General features: G+C 47.1%; 1 protein-coding gene across 2 annotated transcripts in view; it reads right to left on the bottom strand.

The window, feature by feature from the left end:
- Ephb1 (EPH receptor B1) overlaps positions 1-22,902 on the bottom strand; it is a 402,826-nt gene that overhangs the window by 270,031 nt on the left and 109,893 nt on the right. For both annotated transcript variants that reach the window (XM_063249038.1, XM_063249037.1), the window contains exon 2: positions 9,068-9,132. In XM_063249038.1, coding sequence (XP_063105108.1) covers positions 9,068-9,132 — 65 coding nt within the window. The remainder of the gene's footprint in view (positions 1-9,067; positions 9,133-22,902) is intronic.

Below are 22,902 nucleotides of genomic sequence, written 5' to 3'. Positions count from 1 at the left end.
GTGTCTGCAAACCCAGCACCTAGAAAGGGCTTCTATGTTTCACTGGCCCAAAACTATGAATTCCCTGAACTACAGACCAGCAACAAGGACACATTCCTTAGAAACGGAATAGGGTAAATATATGTACAATGATTCCCTGAGCAGTCTCTAAGACCATAAAGCCCCACCAAAACCCACTGGAAATTTTGATAGTGGGGAACTTGAGGAAATTTGCATGGAAGTGGAGGAGAGGACCTCATGTAAGCACACCTAATCTTGAAAGGACTCATCTGTTCTTTCAAATAAGGCTTGAGGATGAGAAACACTGCTGTAGCGCTGCCTGATCTAGAGACCAGATCATGCAAGACTGGTCCATGGGTTGAGTTAATGGCTCTGGACTCAGCCAGGTCCGACCATATGACCAGGGGTAAGCTTTTAAACCTCACAGTGCCTCAGGTTCTTTGCTACAACACAGGGAAACTAACAATACCCACTTCATGAGGTGGTAGTGAGGACTAAACTTGATTTAAGCCTGTGAGGTACTTAAATCCAAGTCAGAGTCCCTAGGGAGTCAATGAGCATGGATCCCCCAGCCCTAGGGAGACAGCTGCTTAGACTCTCTCAAAGCATAGGTCAGTCACTTTTCCTGGAAGGTCTAGGCTTTCTTTCCATGATCTGTGTGATCCATAACACTGCTGCCTGTCTGGTTGTCTGCCCCTGTGCTTCTGTCCTTGTGCATGCGTGAGTCACCTTTGTGTTCATGAGTGTGCATGGGCACATGTGTGTAACTGGAGTGCTGGCCACAGCCTTCCCTCCAGCATACCCACCCTGTGAATGCCATGTAAATACAGGTCAGTTCTGCCCATTGTGGGCCAGAGGGAGTTCCCCTCAGTGCTCAGAGACCCCACAACTCTGAGAGCCATGCTACTAGAAGGCGAGCTGGTCTGCGATCCAGATGGCATCTCCTTGAAGACTGATACATCTCACACCAACAGCTCTGCCAGCACACCAGGGAAAACACTGCAGGCTTGTGCCTTGGGAGTGGAGCATCTGGTCCCTACCACCCAGGCCACTGTAACCTCCACCAGGAAGCAGCATTGAGTACCAGGCCCTGCCTGGAGTGGGGTCCTCAGCCATTATGACAGCTGCTGCTGCTGTTGACACTGCAACAGTGACAAATTCATCCTTCTGACAAGATCCCTTTAAATAATTCACAGGGAGCTGGGGATTAAGACACTGTTTCCCTCAGTCTCTGTTGAGATTTAAAATACCTCCAGCTGGGGTATTTAAAGAGACTATAATGGGCTGGTCCTCTTGGGTCCTCCTCCCCCCTTTCCTCCTCTTTCCCATTTCCCAAACCCATCCCCCACCCCATCAGCCATCCCTATAATAAGGAGGTCCAGAAAACAAGAAAGAAAAAAAAAGAGGGAATCAGTGCTTGGCTGGTCACTATGGCAACGATGGCAGGGTATTCAGTTGCCATTATCCCAGTGCCTCACACATGTGATTATCTTAAGCTGTCGATTGAATGTGGTTCTCACTGCTGCCCAACACGGCCTTGTTGAACAAGGGGTGGGAGCTGCAGGCCCCAAGCCCCAGCTGCCTCACACTGCTAGGCTCAGACTTGGCCTTTCCTGATAGAAGAGCAGAGAGTTACTCCCAGAGAGAACGGTGGCATTTCCTTTCCCTTGGAGGGATTTCTGCTCCGAACACATTGCAGAGACCATCCTGAAGTGGAGCCAACACAGAGGGTCATAGGCCTGGAGGATGGGCTTCTTGTTCCATGATCTCACAGCACATGGGCCACACTGGCTGGCTGGAGTTGTCCTAGTGATATGAGTAACAGCCAGGCAAAAGGAGGGGCTGGGACTTCTGGGAGGAGCTCTTGGCTTCAGTTCCATTCTCAGGGTAGAAGAAATTCTGTCTTCACTGTGCAAGAAAGCTAAATCTGGGAAAAGGAAGCTCTTCTGTTCTGTCCAGCCTAATTGGAGACAACGTGTCCTCCATATAAAACCTACTTTATGGGACTGTTTTTCCTGAGACTGCAGCTGCTAGAACTTGGTCCTAAGAGACTGTGCAGGACTCTGGCCTTCACTGAGAATTATCTCATTTTTTGCATAAACTTGAACCTTAGCCAGGCATGGCCTGGGCTAAGGTTCTCAAATCTACAAATACTTCTTGAATGACAAAAATCACTCATCAACGCCCCCTAACTAGACATATTTCAATTTTTCCAATGTCTTTTTTGAAATTCATCTCCCAAATGAGATCCATGATTTCAAATATGTTCAGGCCAGCACAACAGTGGTCCACTATCTTCGCTTGTGGTGTGCACCCAGACTGTTCTAAGGACCTTAAGGTCAATCTGGCTTTTCCCTGTACCTATGCCCTGTGCATCACCCCTGACTTCTGTTGGACAGTCAATTATCTGTACCTAAATGCAAACAGAAACCACTGTCATAGCCATACTGGCTGGAAAGCTGAGCTCTCCATGAGCAAAATAAGTCTGAATCTTAATTCCAACATCTTTCATGTTGGCTGTCCTTTGTGACACTGAAACATCAGTTGAACATGCCTGTCTTCACTAGTAATAATGCTTGCCAACAAATGGCTTGCCAACTTACCATTTCCCTTTGTGCAATACTGGGAAACCTTTGTGTCTCCTTGTTATCCACCTTTCTCCTGGTTGCTCAACAATCTACAACCCTGAGATACCTTTAGTGACAAGAGTAAGTGTTTTCGTCAGATAACTCTGGGATTTGTTTTAGTGAGACCCCCACCCCCACCCAACCAGTCCTCTAACTTTGGAGATTAACAGCACTGAGGTTCAGCAAGCACTCTGAAAAATGGGAAAAATGCCACATAACTTCAGGGTGCTGATGAAAAGTCAATAAGCTAATACAAATAATGCTTGAGTCTGGTACACAGTCAGTACTTAACTAATGGTTGCCACTGCTAGTAGTTATTATTAATAATAACATTGCTGTTAATAACCAGGTGCGCCTGCTGATATTCATGCAGGAACCATAACCTAACAGAAATGCTGGGGTGTTGATCTCGTATCTCTAGGGCCCTCCTTCAATTAGTTCCCAATCTCACCCCATGCAAGTTAAGTCTCTCAAACAAGGCCAGTTATACTGCTGGTATCAGGGCAAATGGCATTGTGCCGAGCTTTATAGTTTACAAAAAGATAAACACAGTTGAAACCTCTTAGTCACTCTATACATAAGCACTTGTACTGCCCATGTTATTGAGGCAGAATGTGAGGTCAGAGAGATTAAAGAAAGTAGCCAAAAAAAATGGAAATAAAGCCTAACATCAGATTTAAAATCCTGGGCTTGCTTCTTTATGAACATACAGTGGGACTTAGGGCAAATTATTCTAACACTTCTAGCTGTAAGTGGAAGTAAAGCCAAAAGCATCATCAGAGAGCTTCCCCATTTCCAGAGAGACTGCACTCACCCTTCCTAGGGCCAGACTTATGTTTTCATGTTTCTTACAATGACACTGACCTTCTCTTCCCTTGTGTCTGTGTGTCTTCTCTAGACCCCAAAACCCTCCTCACCTTCCTTCTAAAGCCTTGTCTCAGCTGAGCCATATTCATTCCTTCACCTGGGTCACCAATGTGAGGAGCCAGGAGCTCTAGCTCGAAGGGCTGAGCAGGCTCTGCTCCATTTGGGTGCCAGTCAGGAGCCCTGCTCCATTCTGCTGCCCTGGGGGCTACTAGCCTTTCAGCTAGAGAAAAGCTGTTATCAGCAGTTGGTCCTTAGTCTCCAATTCTAGTTGCAGGATGTTTCCAAGGTAGGGACAAGGCCATGTTGAGGGACTGCCTTCCCAGAGAAGGTTTTCGAGAAGAAGAAAGGCACTTGTCTGTCCAAGCAAACAAGGGCTAACACAGACAGGGTACAGGTAAAGGAATTCTGGCCTAGGAAGAGAATGTCATCCCTTCAACCTGTCTGCCCCCATCTTGGGTGGGAATGTGGCTGCTGTGAGTGACCTACTTCAGGACCTGCTTTCAAGGAGAGACAGGTGGGGTTGGGTGGCATCTGAAGTTTGTAGATAGAAGTGTCTCCTGCTCAGCTGATGAATGAGGCTCTCAGTTATTTGTGAAAATGAAAATAAACAAGGCCAACATTAATGTTCTAGTGAACCACCACCGTTCCCCACTCCTTAAGTTCTGAGTCCTCCAAACTAGGAAAAATACCTCTCTTAGCCTCTCTCCTATCCATAAGGGACACACACACACACAGAGTGCATTTCTGCCATCCGGGTAATAATCAATATCCTCCATGGCAATGGTCATCTTTGTCATTCTCTCTGCCTCCCCATTAAACACATGCATAGCCCAAATCATCTAAAAGCTTTGGAGGGAGCAATTACAAAGGAGAAAGTGGGCCTTGCTACTCATCAGAACCAACTCTCCTCCTTTTCTGGGGACCCTTCCATTGCTCACTGCCCTGCCCCATGACGGCCATGCCTCTTCCTAGAAAGCAGGTTTGAATTTCATGGGCCACTTTGCCTTCATCCTGAATGAAGGTCCCGCCTCGGGCTCTGGTCCCAGCTCCCATACCTTTGTCTATCACTGTCTCTGTCAGAGAAGTGATTTTAAACTTTCATTCCTAAAAGACACATATTACATAAAAAATGTTTTAAGTGCCTCAGGGTGTTTTGCTCCTCATTGCTTCATAAAAGTGACATTAATAGCCAGGGAAGAGCTCTGCTGAGTGCAATTACAGAGGATGTTTCAGGTATGAAAGCTGTTTTGAGCCTGCTAATGTTTCCTAATTACAGGCCTTTTGGTAGAGAGAGAAAAAGATAAAGAGTGGGTGGGAAGCTGAGGGTGGGGAGTGCTGACTTATCTCAGTGGTTTACCTGGAGAGGAAAGGGGAGGAGAAGGGACAGGCGGTCAGAGGCCACCAGCAGAGAGGTGGGCCTCTCTGAGCTAACAAAGTGGTACTAATTCCTGGATAGCAGCTCAGGGAAAGGATACATTCACTCCTGGCAAGTACTGCGAGGGAAAATAAAAAAGAAACCTTTTATAAACTAAGCCTGAATTCTAGGATTCCGCAACAAAGCCTGGGAGTTCCTTCTAGAATCTGCCTCTCAAGACACTGCAGTAGGCAGCATGCCACTGGCAATGACAGTGGGGCACAGTCATCTCAGAAGGCCAGCCTGCAGGTCACTTTTGAGCCATGTGATCTTGGCCCATTGACCAGCTGCTTCCTGCCTTAGTTTCCTCCTTTGTAATATGGGCTTAATGAGGAGTAATGTATACCTGGCTATAAATCACTTTGGTACATCCTTTGGTGTTAGACACACCCCCACTGCCTCCTCTGTCTTTCTGGTAGCTGTGTCATTTTCTTTGGGGAATTATGATCTCTTCATCTTCAGTCCTTAGGCTTCCAATGGGCTATGCATGGCACAGAGTGGACATGGACCTCAGTGTGGACGGTAAGCATTGTGTACTTTCTGCCTACAGAGTTTGGTTCAAAGTGGACACAGAATTCCAACCAGGCCATTCAGGCCCATTCAGAGCTAACCCCAGGCTTCTGACTGAAGAGCAAGAAGGAGGTATTTGTTCTTCCTCTGAAAAGGAAGAAAGGGGCAAAGGGATGGAGCTGCTGCAGTCATCTTATCACTAAGAGGAGCACCAGCAAGGAACCAGCACTGTGAGAGAAGAGAGATGATAGAGGGAAAAGAACAGAGAAGGGAAAGGTGAGGTGGGGAGACAGACTGATCCTAAGACTTGGGACTAGCAAAGCATGAAATCACATCAGCCCCTGGACCATCCAGTTGCGTGAGCCAAGATATTTCTTCAAAGCATTGTGCTTTGCTGTCACTGGCCATAGAGAGCCCTAATAGGATAAGAATGGCTTTCAGCCACCAAGCTCCCAGGCAAGTGGCACCAGACTGACTGAGTACAACCAACCCCACCCCTCTCTGCCCTCTTGCCCTTAACATGCCCCAAAATTTATTGAGAAATTTCATTCATAAACACCATTTTACCCACAGCTAAATTACTTTTGGATCTCCCTAATGTAGCCTAGACTCCTCTGTCCTAATTGGCATGATTGAAACAACCAATGAGAAAAGAGAAAATCTAGCCCTCCAGAGGATTAGTACTACTCTAGCATTTCCTCAGTAAGTATCAAGGAAAACTTTCTACTGACATTGTCTCACAAGTGACCCAGTCACTCCACTAAGCAGAGGAGGAAGCCAGGACAGAACACATCTAAATAGCAGGCCCCAGATCACCAGGTAGGAGCAGCCAAGGTGGAATATAAGTCAGGTGGACTTGATGCCAAGGCCTGGGGCCTTAACTGGTGCTCCCTAAAGTTCTCACCCTTCTGCCCAAACAAATTTTAATTGGCCTTCAGTCAACAAGGCATTATGACAATAGATTTCACCCTGAGTGCCCTTAGCTAATTCACATGAGGTGGGCAGCTGGTAAGGGAGCCTGGAGGATCTGATGGGAATTAGAAGGCAGCCAACGCCCACCAAGTAGCCCCAATAGTCCCAGGTAGACCAGTAGGTAATGCTGCATCTGAGAATAGGCATGCACACACTAGCTGGTGTGCATCCCTTGACGGAGGTAGTACCAAACATGGATCCACAAATAAGCACTGCTCGCTTTACAGTAGCCCACTATATAAGCTCAGTCCACAAATCCCCCAGCCCTGAAAATATGTCCAATACTCTGGGATCTGCTTAGAGAGGCATCAGGAAGGAGTGAGCATTTCACTTCACCTATCCATCTAGTATCATCTCCCACATATACACCTATAAACACAGACACACACATATGTGGGCACAGAACTACACACATTTGCCTATACACTTAAATACAGAAAAATATAAAAATATATATGCGTACATATAGACTTACATACATATGTATACATACAGATATATGCATATACAGACATGTATACACAAACATGAATATATATACACAAACATATACACACAAATACATATGCACATAAGCTTATATATATATATATATATATATATATATATGCACATATACAGATATTGCATACACATGTGCACAGAGTGAACACATAAACCCAACCCATTCATCCTGAAGGCATATGGAACTTAGAACCGTATTCTTTTCCACAGAGGAAATTCTATCAAGTTCCCCTTCCCTTAGGGAAGATAGACCAGGGTTAAAGTAATCAACTGCATGTATCACAGGCTGTGAAGGTGGCTTCCAGGGGCAGCACAGACAGGGGCAGAGTCTGCAAGCCTGTGGAGCCCTCTTTGAAGATGAGAACTCCTGTGGACAATCACACTCAGGCCACACATTTCATAGGCACAGCAACTGACACACAAGGAGGCTATTCGTGCTTGGATGCATAGAGCAGATGACCTCAAACCCAGCTCTTGAAAATAAAAGAACAAAAGAACTCTAGAATTTCCAATAAGCAAACCAAAAAACCTTGGTTATCAGAGGGAACTGGACTGGCTTTTTCTAGCCAGCTCCATTTGCATCGCTAATTATGCTCTTTACTGACAACCAACTGGGTGTTGAGTTTTATTGAGTTACAATAAACCTAATCTGAGCATCTCCTAAATTCAGGGGCCTGGTCTAAAGAGACACAGAAGTATCAAGAATAATCTGGTCCTAATTCATTTATTCAAGTAACAGACACTGGAACCTGGGCTGGGCACCAGGGACCAGAGACAAAGCTTAGTCATCCTCTGGCCAGTGCAACAGATTATATCTGCTTTACAGAGTGGCGGGATGTCTGTGAGAAGACACTGCGGGGTGCTTTGGGCTTGAGGTAAAGGGCACCTACCCCAGCATGGTGAGGAGAATAGTGGGGTCCCAGAGGGGATGAAAACAGAACTAACACCTGTGGACAATGTTATGGAGAAGGGCAGGAATAGAGCAGGCCAGGCAGCATATAAAAACTGGGGCAGACTGGAAAGAGCCAAGAACCCATAAAAGTTGTCATTTACAGAGGGCTGCTGTGATTCTCCACAGTGCTCCGCTCTCCACTGCCTGGGGGTCACAAAGGGCAGGGCAGTCTGAGAAGGGGTCACTAGGAGCCTCAGTAAAGGTCCTCAAATAACCTTTAATGGGAGCCCAGCCCCTGGCTGGCAATTGTTACTACGTATGTATTTGGTACATACTGCGTATGTATTCTCCCTCTGCTCGCCACAGAGCCTTTGATTTAAATTACACCTAAATACCTTAAATTGAATGGAGGGTAGTTAATTATAAAGTAGCAGTTTGCATTTACGCATCAATATGTTCAGATTTTGACATGTGACATAATGGTTAGTTTTCCAGTAATAAAACTAAGAGTGATCTGTGGAATACGTGTGGGTGGGTAACCCAGCCCCTTCCCTTGCTGTAGCAGGTGGTCTTCAAGTACAAGAATGAAGGTACCCAATGGGCCCCATAAAAGGGAAACTCCTTTCCTTTGGCCTCTCTCTGTGGAGCCCATGACATGGACTGAGCACTGTGGATAGGGCCCATTGCAATGGCAACTGGGTTCCAGGTTCCAGGTGGTACAGTGATATCTTCTCTGAGCAGGGCAAATCGCACTCCCCAGGCTGCAATCTGACTTGTCCATCTAAAGTATAAGATGGCATCCTGACTGCACAATCAGACCTTGGGGTCCATTAACACATTGGCCCACAGGAAGACATGAGCACCTCGAGACTGCTCTATCTTTATGCCACAGCTCTGGCCAGGTTTATGAACAGTGGAAGAATGAACCAAGAATGCATCTCTAAGGTGAGCTCCAGGTGAAAGAGAGCTCAGCCCTTTTGAACCCCACTTTTCCCCTCATGCACTCACCCACTTCACAGCACTGCAGATCTCTGATCTGCTCTGGGGCTACCAGCCTGAGTTTCCTGACTCCTTTCCAGCCATAATCCAAGTGGCCTAGGGGCAGGCAGCTTTCTGGAAGTACTGTGTCCGGAGATGTCCTATAGCTCCACACCTGAGAAGAGCACAGCTCTGGACTCCTGGTGCTGCCTCTCTGTGGACAGGCAAAGGGCTCCCTGCTCTGCTACTGCTCTGGGGGGTGGGGCTCACAGTGGGGCTGAAGGATGATGGTCTAACACTCACCCCGGAGGCAGGGTTGGCTGTCCAGCCCAGCTCTGCAGTAGCCGTCCTGGTGTCCATTAATGTTTCTGCAAGTCAAAAAGAAAAGAACTCATGAGTCAGAAGGATTTCTAGACAATGACCCTTGTGTTCATGAAGCTACTGGAAGCCTTGGGTATCTGCTAATCTCACCACAGACCGCAAGTCTCCCACAGTAAGTCCAGTGCTTTCTCCCCAGTCCTCCAACCTGTCTACGCAGAATGGAAGCATCTGTCCCCCACCACTTTATCCCTGAGAGCCAACTCTTCCTGATTCATCCACCCATGGGTTCAGTCCCAGCCATCCAGACCAGTAGCCACATTTAACACCTTCTTTGCCAGCTGCCCCCAGCCCCTGCCTCCTCTCTGACATTCACGTTGACACCCCTGGATAGCTTCCCATCTACTCCCTGACTATTCCCCCAAACTCAGTTTTCCCACAGGCTCCTTTTCCCCTACACCCTTCCTCAAGGCTGTGCAAAGGATTCCAAAGCCTGGCCAAGGCTTTGCCCCAAAACCAAATGCAGGCCCCAAACCACAGCAGCTTGTGCCTCCCAGAACTGAAAGTGAGCATGGCTGCAGCTTGCTCACACTTCTTGTGTCCCTACATTAACATGTACACATCAGGTGGGTCATCTCTCTACTGTACTATGCAGGCTTCACAGTACGAGAGTTCCTCCTGAGGGTGTGACTCAGCTGGTTTTGTAGGCTCTGATGGACTTGGTTCCAGTTACTGGTCCATGCCATGGTGTGGTCACCATCTAACTTTTCCAGCTACGATCCCAGTCCTCCATGTCTTACGGGGACCCATCTTTGTCTTCTAAGTTTCTATGCACCCCTTCTGCCATTCCCTGTCCTTTCAGTCTTTGTGGAAGAGGCAAGTGCAGGGCACCTTTATTTAGCTGTCTAGGAATTTCCCACAAGTTTTTTCATAGATTCTGGATACAAATTCCTTTCCAGATATACACCTTGCAAATAATGTTTTTTCCCACCCTGGGGCATGTCTTTTCATCTTCTTAACTAGCTCTTTCAAAAAGCATAAGTTTTAAATTTTGACCAAATCATATTTATTAATTTTTTTGTTTTCATGGCTTATTGCCATAGCTGAGAATCCTGCCTAACCCAAGTTTGCAATAACATTTTTCATAATATTTTATAGTTCACTTTGAGTTAATTTTTTGTATAAAGTAAAAGGTAGGGATCACCCTACTTTCTTTTTTAATGTGACTATTCAGTTGTTCAGACGAAAGGCATCTTTTGTTTTGTTTTGTTTTGTTTACCTAAAAGGTGACATATTATGTTGCCCAGGCTGGCCTTGAAATCTTAGGTGATTTCTCATCTCAGCCTCCAAAGTAACTGGGACTACGGCACATGAAACTGCCAGCAAAGGGGCATCTTTGAAAATACCCAGGGTGGTGCTACAAATGCTGGAGGAGGGACCTTACCTGAATTCACCAAGGTACCTACCTACAAAGGAAAAGCACGCAGCATTCTAGCTGCGTAGGTGCCGAACAAACAGAGAAGGGTAAAATGTAAATGATGTGCTGTTTTGATATTTTTCCTGCATCCCCCTGATTCAGGAAGACATGTGAAAACAGAAAGCAGAGTTGCAAAATCTTGGGTGCATTAGGAAACAGAAGGACTCGTGGCACAAAGCAAAGATTTAGTTGAAGCCACCTTGGGGCGAGGCTGAGAGAATAAAAGCAGAAAGGGCCATGAGGAGCGATGCTGAGGAAAGAGGCTCCCTGTGCTCTCACTGCCAAGCGCTCAGCCTTGGGGAGCTGCCTGCCCTGGAGGAGAACAGGGAGCCTACCAGGATCCAGAGCCTTGCACACCAGCCCCCAGCGTGATGAGGGAACAGTGCGCGCGCCACCAGCTGATGGAGCACAGGGAGACTGGGACCAAAGCAGGACGTATGCAAGGGACCCACAACCACCCAGCAGGACGTGCACGGACTATAAGCAAGGGTCAGGGCGGGTACGGATGTCTCCATGGACACCTGGGGGGATGGAAGCCAAGGAGGCCAACCCAAGGAGGCCACATGTGCCCCCGCAACCTGACAGTCTGCGTCCTGCCAGTAACTCAGACACTGCTGGTGTTTCCACCCCTCTGGGGAAATGGGGCCTCAAACTGAAAGTTACTATAGATACAGAAAGCTGCATTTTCTTAATAGGTTCAAACTGGCCCAAGAGTCATCCCTGGATATGTGAAGGGACACAGCACTGGCTCAGGCTCCTGGAGTTTGCTTTCCCTCCCTCGGATCTGACAGCTGGGGAGGCTGGTCCCTGCATGGAGCAACCCGCCCTTTCCCCTCAGCTCCCCTTCGCAGCACTAATAATGATCATAATGACACACTGCATTTACATAATTCACTTCTCAGAAGACACTCTATGAGGCTCTGTAGGAACTCATCTCCATGATTATTAAAATGTCTCTGCCAGGTGGATTTGAAGTAGGGGCAGACACATTTATGTAGCAGAGTTGGGAACTGAGGCAGAGAGAGGTGCAGAGCTTTCTTTAATGTCACACAGCTTCCCACCCTGATGTTAGCAGCCTCAGATCTCAGTGTAAGGTCCACCTGCACATCTGGACACCCAAATGATTCTGCTACAACTCTGGGGTGAGGGAAGGTATGAGAACTTCTTACTCATGCAGTCAAGTCACAATGCCTCCGGAATAAGGCATCTTCCACCCAGCCATAGGATCTTGTTGAAGGAACAGTGAGCAGACCAGGGATGCTGCTAGCAAGGGTAACAGACTCCAGAATCAAAAACAAAAACCAAGTCCCAAACCTTCCAAGGACTCATTTGTTCTGTTAACTTCAGAAATACAATCTCAGGCTTCATAATAGTCATCATTGCCTACTCTATGCCTGCAATAGAATCTGTTTATAAATAAGGTTTTTCATGCAGTCTATTGGGCAGAAGTTGCAGCAGAATTCATTTCTTTCCATCCTGCCCACCATGGAGATAGAAAACCACAAAACTGTAAACCATCCACTCGATATGATTAAGGGTGGCTTCTTTTCTGGCACTGAAAGCTCCTGATGATAGCATTACACTCTAGTGGGGGCTGAATAAAAGTGATTTGAGGAGGTTTACATGTCCCTGGAGAGGAAGAGAGCACTCATTTGCATTTATAAAGCATATTGAGAGTTCTGGCAGAAAGTTATGGTGGAAGCACAATTAAATATTTACCATCACTTCTGCTCTCAGACAGTGGCATGGGGACCAGACCAGCTGGAAGGGCATGTGTTGCTTTCAGATCCAAAGATGCCAGCAGGGGACATAGCTCTGGGACCCATGCCCACTGCCTGGGCTCTGCCCTGTGGGACCACTTGCAGCCCAAGGAGGGAAAGCTGGAGTATATACAGAGTCAGTGTGGGTGTGGACACACGTGTCCAGGTTCCATGTACACCACTTTGTGAAGATGTGACCTTATTCATGCCCTGCAACCTCCTCCCATGTCTCTGTCTCTGCCTCCTCATCTGCAGAACAGGGCTGACTAGCTAGTATGCAGAATTACAGGACAAGGGAGGCATAAAGAGATAAACCACTGAAATACATGTTGTATTACTACTATCGCATATAATGATTCAATCAATGTAAGATTTAGTTTCTTTATCCACGTGTTATGGTTTGTGTCTAGATGTCCCCACAAAGCCTCATGCAGTCATAGGTGAGGCTTTTCAGAGGTGGCTGGATCAAAGGTGTGTTATGCTGGGATTTAGGCTGTGTGATTACTAAATTAGTACACTGATTGGTATAACACAGTTCTGAGTGTGCATAACAAGAAGACCCCCCACCCTGGGTGTGGGTGGCACCACCCAGAAGGGCAAGTACCCTTGATGAAATATAAAGGTAGACTTGCTTGCCGCTGCTTTGCTACTAAATTACTTTACTGCCTTCTGCCTGTCGTGAGCTGTTTCTCTTCTATGATGCCCCTCTGCTATGCCACCCAACCTTGGAGCCAGCTGACTATGGACTGAAATCTCTATGAACTGTGAGCCAAAATAAATCTTCCCTCCTTAAACTTTGGGTTTCAAGTATCTTTTCTCAGCAATGAGAAAGGTAACTAACACACCATGAAAAGAATCTGACAGCATGGTATCATTAAGAATCTAACTCACACCTGTAATTCTAGCGCTCTGGGAGGTGGAGGCAGGAGAATTACATAGTTTGAGGCCAGCCTGCCAGTGACTTAGCAAGACCTTGTCTCAAAAAAAAAAGTTGAAAAATTCTGGGTAGACAGCTCAACGCAAAGACCCTGTGTTCAACCTCCAGTACAAAACAAAATGAAATACACAATTCTAATGATATTAGATATCTAATCTGCCTTCTTCCTCACACTGCCAATAGATGAAGGGAGTAACACCTGGAGAAGCTTTAGCAATGAATAAAAATTAGTGTCTACCTTAGAGGAATCCATGCTTCATAGAAAGAGGCACAAGAGGCAGAGTTACACCTGGCATTTCATTCTGGTCAAGTCTATGATAAGATGACTGGAACCTCAAGGGACTGGACAAAGTTCCTCTGTATGGGGGGAATAAATTGGGCTGTCTCTGTAAGGCAGAAATGTGGTCCTCTGAGTAGAGGTGGGCAGCAATGGAAAAGAAAGAATGGAATATCTCACTTGTCACTCAGGAAAGTGAAGGGAGATTTCCAGGGCAACGAGGAGAGTTGCAGAGGCAAACTAAAGGGAATAAGCTTTTCCAAACAGAAAGGAAGATGAGAAAGATAGTGAGCAAGAGGGGAGACAGAAGGGATGTCTGGTAAGAGTTAGTTTGACTGGCAAGAACTCCACAAGGACATGACACACAAGGAATGTGGCAGTACGTTCTGCAGGGACTCCAACAGGGAAAGTCTCTTAGTGCTCCCCGCTACCAGTGGGACCTACTAGAAGGCCAGGTGCTGGGACCAGGTCTGCACTCACTGGGAGGAAGGAGAGGCAGCTGCTGCCTGGCTCCACAGGCATATTTTTCTTTGCTTTGGAAAACCAGAGTCCCATCATAGCATGAGAGAGATAAATAAACTCTCTTCACACATCTTGGCCATTATTTCTCATTCTTTTTAGAGAGATGTTAATTAGGCATTCAGTTGACTTACAATGACCTTCTATGGTAGTAGCAATAAACAAAAGCACAGCATGGACAGACAGATGGAAAAGTGGCCCTAGGCATCTCTTGAGCAGCACCTCCTGTGTATTTGACAAAGGAAGTCCACAGTCCTTCCAATCAGGAAAGAACACTTACGCCGTGCAATCATCTCCCTGGGTTGTCCTCATGGCCTGAAGGACTCCTGAAACCCAGGAACCATACCACCGAGTAATCAAGAGCTAGGCTCCCACTGAGTACATGCAAGCAGCAGAGAGTTAGACCCATTACAGACATCACAGGGACAGTCGTTAACACCAAGTAAATGGTAGGTAGGTGTATAGAGCCTGGCAGTAGGCAGCTGGCACTTCCTCCTTCCTTCCCCCTGACTTAAGCTGTTGAAAGCATAGGGACTGCCACCACCATACACACACACCCTACCCTAACGCTGAGCCCATACTGGCAGGAATAGGGTGAACCCTTACTTCAGTCCCCAATCCAAAGTATTATGGGACCCAAAAGCAAGCAAAGCTAAGCCCTCTGCCTTTTGCCAGAGTCTCTGTACTGTCCAGGCCTTGGCATGTCAGGGCTGTTGGCACAGAACTGCCAGATGTGCCCGTCTAGCTCTCAGGCAGACTGCTAGCCCCTCAATCCTCAGTCCCAAAAAAAGGGCCCAAGTACCAAAGGTATCTAAGCTCCAACTTCATGAAATGCCCAGCTCTCTTGCTGCCAGCACAGGCTGGCTTCCCTGAGACTCATCCCTGCCCCTCTGACTTGGCCTCAAGGAGCCTGCCTGGACCCAGAAGAGGAGAGACTTTATCAGCACTCAGTTTCAAGATGGGGCTGTTTCATTAAGATCTGTGAAGTAGGGGCTGGGGATTTAGCTCAGCGGCATAAGCGCCTGCCTTGCAAGCAGGCAGTCGTGAGTTCGATCCCTGGTACCGATAAAAAATGAAAAAGACAAAAAAAAAAAAAAAAAAAAAAAAAAAAAAGATCTGTGAAGTACGTGAACTAGGTCGAGGGACCATGTTTTGACATGATCAGGGCCTAGGTCTAGCATAGCTAAAAAAAGGCTGAAACCTGTCCAATCTTGTCTCTCATGTGTCCACACTGTCAAAATCCTCTCCCAAATCAGTTCCCTTCTCTTTTTCCTGTTCCTCCTCCTCCTTTTTTCTTCTCTTCCTTTTCACATTGGCCTCCCTGCAAACTCTCCTTCACTCTTCCTAGATGCCTGGTGCAACACCTCAGAGACATTTAGTTTTGATTTCTTTCTGCCCTTTGTCTTTTATCAAGTCATTCACCAAATGCTCCCTTTTTGCAGTATCTTTCCAGCTCTGTGCTCCTCTCCATATCCAGCAACCTATCTGAGTGCAGCCCTTCCTCCATGTGTGTTGGGATCACAGTGACAACCTCTTCACTGGTGTCCCACCCAGAAGCTCCATTTGAGCCATTTTCTATGCAGCTGCCAACCTTATCTGCTGCTGTCGATGTAAACAGTTCAGTGCTTGGGGAAGTAAGGGGCACATTAAGAAAACCTTTATGGTAGCTTAGGTCCTCTGACCAGCCAGTAATTTCACTTTCAATTTGTCCAAAGGAAATAGTAACAAAAAGGAAAAATAAAAAATCCCTATGTCATGAAGACATTTATTACATCATTACCTAGCTTATCCACTGGGGAAGGAAGAGGTGCAGGATTGCTCATGCATGCAAGTGGGGTGTTAGGGTGATGGGCACATGGAAAGTGAACCCTAAAACATAAAACAGGAGATGGAGCTATGTGTGCCTCAGAGAGGCAAGGTGAGAAGGGGTTTAAATTCAGTAACACAGTAAAACAAGGATAGAGACCAGAATGGAAGACACAGTCTCTGTTGGGAAGCTACATTCCCATTTACAGGTGAGGTTCCTTGTTCTTATTACATTGTTTTACAAGGCTTGAATTTAGAAATAAAAATGTAACCTATATTCTAAATGTCACTTCCCTACTTTGGGATGCTTGAAGTCACTCCAGTAACTTGAGAATATACCACAAACAGCTGGCCTTCAAGAGCCTTCTGCTCCAGATGCCTCTTCCTCATGGAGCTTCAGCTGCCCAGAAGAAACCATTCCTCCCAGCTCTACATTTTTCTCACATTGTTCCTCCTGCTGAAATTTCTTCCACCTTTCTATCTCCTAAAATCTTGGATTTCAAAACTCGTACTTAGCCCTACTTCTGTACAGGTCTTCCTTCCTTCCTTCTCAAGTGGTTGCTATTAGTTATGGGTTTTGTATAATCAAAGTGCCTCACGAGGGCAGAGCTGTGACTTCAGTCCCATAGAGCTTGGTCAGATGCCTCCTGCAACATAAATGGTCGAAAATCCTGGAGTGCTGGGTCCAACTCCCTGCTCCACAACAGATGAACATTCAAGACCTGCTGGAGTGTTAGAGCCTTCATCTGGAAGGAGGCAGAGAGGCTTTCCCTCCCACATCTGCATCAGCCAGCAGGGCCATGCTCAGAAAGATGCTGTATGTTTTCTTAAGAACTCTCATCTGACTAACACTTATTTACTATTTCTGCCAAGTGTAAAGTACTAGGATGGAATGGAAGCTATTATTATATACATCTCCACCGATGGATGGGTGGTGATGGCCAGTGAGGAAGGGAAACCAGGCTAAGTAAACTGAATGAGTCAACCCATCCCATCTGCTGAATGCCTGACTGAATGAGTCTGAACAGGCATTTCAATTATAAATACAAACTGTGAAATTTGCTCTTTTAAAGGACATACAGATCAGCACAGTCCTCCCACCACGCCCTTCTCCTTCTGTTTCTTTTATGTTCCAAGGTGCAATTAATTATGGTAAATAGAAGGGAGCGTCAATGGGTCACGGCACAGAAGTGTGCCTCAAGGGGTTGGCACAGACTCCAGATTTGGCCTTGGTTTACACATGAGGCACAGTTCATGAACAAAGGGGAGGCCCAGGAGCCCAGTTCCTATTTCCTTCTCTCCCAAGGGAGTAGGTTGAGCAAGGACATGGGAGAGATCTGCTCAGTGTGGAGAGCTGGGAGAGACTGGGAATAAGCCTGGAAAGGGCTGTGTTCTCTGCCTTGCCCAGCCACCAGTGTAGCATGTGGCTTAGAAGGGTCTCTTCTGACACCCAGATCCTAGTGTGGTATCTGAACAACAGCAAGACACTAAAGAGGGTCTTTGCTTCTTGAAACCCATGGTGACTCAACAGTCTGTACACTTGTGTCTTGTACTCTGCACAAACTTTTCACTAATTAAATATGGATCTGATGGTATGAGGTATAGCAGTTTCCTAAACATGCTGTAACCAAGTATCACAGTCTGGTTGGCCTAAGATGACAGAAGTATATTGTCTCACCTACTAAAAGATAAAAGTCCAAAATTAAGGTGTTGCTCTGAAAGTTGTAAGGGAGACTGTATTTTTATTTTGTTTTTCCGACCTTCTGGTGGTTTGCCAATGATCTTTCGGTACTTCTTGGTTTGCAGCTGCAGAACTCAACTCTGCTTTCATCATTCAGCTTGTGACAAGAGTTAGAACATTCAGAAACATGGCTGTTGGCTTTCTTCTAATGAATACTTGGGGCCTGTACTGTAAAGATTCAGACACAAACATGGTGAGGTGCATATATTCCCAACACAGTCAGCCACCTTTCCTTCTGTGCGTTTAGAATGGAGGTCGCCTTCAAAGCCACCCTTCTAGAAAGACAGAGCAGTTTCCACTTGTCCCTGCAGACCTACTCACTACCTCTGTCCACTCTGCTCTGTCCTGGAAGGTAGATCTGCAGTGTAGTCTGCATCCACTGAGTACTGTGGGTGACTGGCAGAGTGCACTCCATCAGCTCTTTTTTCTAAGCTCCAGAGACAGGTGGCCTCTTCAACAGTTGCAGCCCTAGCTTGCTTCTGGTAATGTGCCTCCTTTCCCTTGTCCTTCAAGCTGAAGGATGGTAAAAGTTTGGCATTGGTGCTAGTCCCCAGATGCCTCGTCATCTTTGATACCATTCTTTAAGTGACACAAGTCTTTGTCAACAGTCCCTTAATTAATCTTTTCCCTCAGTTTTGACTGTGCTGTCTGTTTCTGAGGAGCCCCTGAAAATAGCTGGGGTTTAAACAAGCAGCACCCTTACCTCTGGTAGCCCTCCTTCCCTGAGTCCTGCAGCACTCCACACAAGGGGGCAGCCACATGCCAGTTTGGCCGCGTTCAGACCATGCTGGACTTGGAAAACACAGAGCTCAAAGAGTCTCAGCTCTACCACTGTCTAGTCGTATCACCTTGAACAAATTACTCAGACCCTGAAGGCTCATGTCCAGCCATCCATTAAATGAGGATAATAATATCCACTTCACAAGGTACCGGAAGAGAATTGGTGAGTTTTTCACCAAGGATTCCTTGCAGCCTCTGAAAAGTGGTCATTGATCTGCAAAGGGCAGTCATTGTGATGTTTCCACTGTTGTGCTTCAGATTCTCCAGTGGGGTGTAGATTCCCACGGCATCCTAGGAGACTGAGCTGAGTCACCAACATACATGCTCTCCACCAAGCCTGGCTCCAAACCAACTCTCCTCAGTTGACTAAGAAACTGTGCTCAGCCCTCCAGTCACCCCACCCAACTACAGACATACCTGGGTGTTCTGTGCAGTCTTCGTCTCCCCCATACACTCTATCTGCAGGGAGTCTTGGATGGGGCCACTGCCTCAGCAAGACCTTTTCTTTCTGGCTGCTTACAGATTTGGGTGCATTGGGGCTGGGCAGTAGGTTCCTCTCCTGTCTGCTGTCTAATGTATCAGTAGAAAATGTTTCCTCTGGTTGGGGGACATGGGGACAAGAACTTAAGAATCTTTCCTTACACTCTTGAGAAGGGGATAAGAAAGAATCTCCATCCCTCTGAATTTTCCCCAGGGGTGAAAGTGAGGAATGGTGCTTCAGAACAAAGTATCCAGCATGTGTCTTACTGTTCTCCCGGATAACACACTTTCAATGTTCCTGATGTACTGGGCTCTGCAATATCATTCTTTATAGGGGAAAAATCTCAATACAGTGTTTTCATTTATATGGGACAGCTTGGGGGTGGGCTCAGCAAAGACCACACCACCAGGGGGCTATTTTCACAAAAGGCAGGCAGCCAGGCCTTGCACATCCCTTACTCCACCTCTCATGCCCCAGCACTGCCTCACCTCATTCTTTGAGCTCCCCACCACTGAGAGTGGCCTGGGTCTCCCTACCTGGACCTGCCAACCTTTGGTACAGCTTCCCATCTCTGTGTGGTTCATTGACGGAGGAGAGGTCCAGTATTTGCAAAGACTGACAATTCTTCTACAACAAAGAAGAAACCTTAGCAAGCAAGGCTGGACACAGGAACAAGACAAAACATGCCAAAACAAAGCCTTCCATGTGGGGCACAAATAGCCAAAAAATATGCTTCAGTCAAAGAACCTAGGGAGAAAACAAAACAAAGCTGGGTCTCATCACTGTAGCTAAGGACATCTAGACCTCTCTAGCATCAAACATCTGCAGGCAAAAGCCAAATTGGCCATGGCATGTCATGGCACAGGTGAGGTAGGCTATGGAGGCTACACTCTGAACCCTCTGGCTCAGGCAGGGTTGTTGGACAGCTCCACACTACCAAGCAGCAGGAGGCATCAAACCAGACCTTAGTCAAGCTCCTGACAAGCTCTCTTCTTGTGCTGACCCAATTCCTTCCTCTATCTCTGCCCAGTTCAGCAGCAAAAGTAGGGAGGAGGCATTTAAGGAAGGGAGGGAAAAAACAACCATAAAGGGCCCAGGAGAATCACTTAGATTAATACTCAGTATGTTAATGGTGCAGACCACAAAAGCCATTGCTACTCAGGACTTCACTTACATGTATTTTTTTTTTTTTTTTTGGATGAGAGTGGAGAGAGTCAAAAATCTATTAAAATATAGGGGTCTGGCATTTTCCAGTCTTCCAGCATCATGAGTTCTAAGGGAGATTAAATCTGTTTGCCCCAGCCACTCTGACAGACCAATGAGTTTACACTGATAGCCCACAGGTAAGAACCAAGCATAATCCACCTGCTGCTCCTGCTTCTTGTGGGTGCTATGAGAGAAGGGCTCTCACTTCATGGGGATGCAGGCACCCAAAGGGCATCAATCACAATGGAGAAGAGCAGGGAGGAGAGCCCACACACCCATGCAAAATGACTCTCTGCAGCCCTAATGAAGGTCGGCGATTGATGGTGGCCCAGAGTCGTTAATCAGAAGGAACACACTGCTGCTACCTGCCTCTCCCTGCCAAGCCCTCCTGGGCCTTGGTCTTGATTGATCTGTGGTATAGTAGCTCTCATATGGCACTGCCTCTGGGCCATTTTCTAGAGCCCCTGCATGTATTGGCAGTCCCACCAGAGAGCCAGGGGACCTGGGTGGAGAAATGGGGAGGTCCTAGGCCAGGGGCAAGCTACTCAGAGGGCGGAAGGAGTAGGAGCTGGCTGAGCAAGGTGACTTAAGGTGCTCCCACTATGTGACTGGCACTGGCTGCTGATACCTTCTTCCAGCATCTGCCATTCTCAGTGCTGCAGTGCTTCTGTCATGACTCACTGTCCTCCTGTGCTTCAATCTCTCAGCCATCAGGTATATCCTGCACCGTCCCCCACTCTGATTCCCACCCAGCACCTCCAGACAGAACAGACAGAAACTGTCCTCCCCATACCCTGACTTTACCCCATCCAACCCTTGTAGCCCTCTAAGGCCTGCCCGTTGCCCCTCCAGCCCTTCCAGGAGGGCTGACTCTTCTCCATCTTGTATGGCACCCTCCCTCACGGCTCTGCATGGGGGCTCCGTTCTGTCACCTTCTCTGTGGTTTTGACATCACCACCCAAACATCCCAGGCATTAGGACAGTACTCTTAGCTACATATAGTTGTTTTATGGACTTTCTTAACAAGAAGCTGAAGTGAAATCTGAAGGAGTAAGGCCCTCTGCACTTTGGTTTGTCTAAGGAAATAGCCTAGGAGCTGTGTGACCAAGCTGTGTGAGTAAGATTTCTGTCTCTGTCCAGTACCGCTGATGGGGCACAAGGACTGGGCTATTCTTCCGGACTGAGCATGAAGGCTTGTGCTCAGGTGGAGACCAAAATGCAGCTCCTGGTCTCCCAACAGGGAGAGCAATCTAGACAGCATCTCTTCTTGGCCTTTTCCATACTGGAAGCTCAAGGGGAGGCATTCGGCTACTAGTTCTGCATTTTTCTGGGATGAAGTTTTCCTTGAAAGGTTGAAAACTCAAAACTTCCATCGTTTTCCTGAAATCAACAAGATGGGCTTCCATAGGAACAACGCTTTTGATTTAACTTCTGCATTGAGAAAAACCGATTAGGCTCAGTAGCTGCAGGATCTCATTCCCATCCATGTCTTTCAGCTTGGACATAATGGGATGATCAGAATTCTTCTATCTGCTCATTTATGCTCCTTTCTGCCTACTAAAATGTGGCAGGGTATTGGTCCCCAAATCCAGGCCTCAGCTGTCAGTCTAAAACCTCTTCAGGTAAAAAACAAAACACCAAACACTTGGTCCACTTCTTCATTACTGGTCTGAGCCCCTAGCTGGCACCTGCTTTCTGTTTGCATTTAGGTGCTCACTGTGCCAGACAAATGGTGTCCTTGTTGGTCTCAGCTGTTAAAAGGCTGGGCTTCTTATGATTTCCCTTGTTTGGCCCTTGTTGCATACTTTAAAGGTACCCTTCAGAATTAACTGTTCCCCCTTCTTCCTGGCAGCCTCTGGATTAGGAGGGGCATTTTCTTGGTGTTTTCTTCATTCTAGTCACCACATGCCTGGTCCCATTAGCACTTCCTCCAGCCCCTGCCATCCTGTCTTCTCAGGGACAGCTCCTACTACTGAGCTCACTGAGTTCTGCACAGTCCCAGCCACTGTAGAAGGGGGCTGTCACCTCACTGGTGGGTACACCCCAGTTCTGTTGATGGATTCCAGGACTTGTGGTTGCCTGGGGAGCCCCATGGGACAAACAAGCTCTTTTCATCTGCCTGTCAGTGTCACTATGATTCTACCAAGTGTCAACTGTTTCTCCAAGAGAAACGTGGCTTCTTAGAACCCATCCATGGGGACCGAAAAGTCTTCATATCAGATTTTTCTTGCTGTGGGTGCCCTTCCTCCACCTCCCTGCCTTCCTCACCCTTCTTTTCTCCCTTCTCAACCCCTTCCTTCCTGATTTCCAACTCTCTTGTCTGCCCTCCCTCTTTGTCTTGCTGCAGCTTAACGGGTGCTTCTGGGATGAATAGTGTTTTCAGCTCTGGCCAGGAATGCATCCGCTTTTCCCAGCCCCACCCCTGTCCTTACCGTACTGGGGTGTTCTGTAGAGAGAGCTGGGCCAGACAATGAGCCAGTGGGTTCACTTGAGAACTCACAAAAGCCCCGTTGCCCTCTGTACAGCACAGAGTGACAGGCGCAAGGAACAAATCCTCTGCCCGGCAGGCTGCCTGTGTGGGATATCACGGGAATTTGGGGCTTCTGGGCAACAATGTTCAGGCCTGGGCTCCAGGCCCAAGACAGCCAGTGGAAAGGGACAACCCTTCTTTCAGTCAGAGCTCTCAGGGCCAGAGTCATAGAGCTTTGGCAATCCCTGTCCTATACGTTTATTGGAAATAGAAATCTCTGTGGTTGACACACTGAAACCTCTAAATACATTTGTAGCAGTCCCAGCCCATGTAGCTGAGGCAAGAGGACTTGCAGAGATCAAGGTG

Source organism: Cavia porcellus, unplaced genomic scaffold, assembly GCF_034190915.1.
Source record: "Cavia porcellus strain 051 isolate PalLab524CR breed Dunkin Hartley unplaced genomic scaffold, mCavPor4.1 scaffold_5, whole genome shotgun sequence".
Taxonomy (NCBI): domain Eukaryota; kingdom Metazoa; phylum Chordata; class Mammalia; order Rodentia; family Caviidae; genus Cavia; species Cavia porcellus.
The sequence above is the reverse complement of the archived record's forward strand: the minus strand, read 5'-3'. Positions and strand labels throughout refer to the sequence as shown.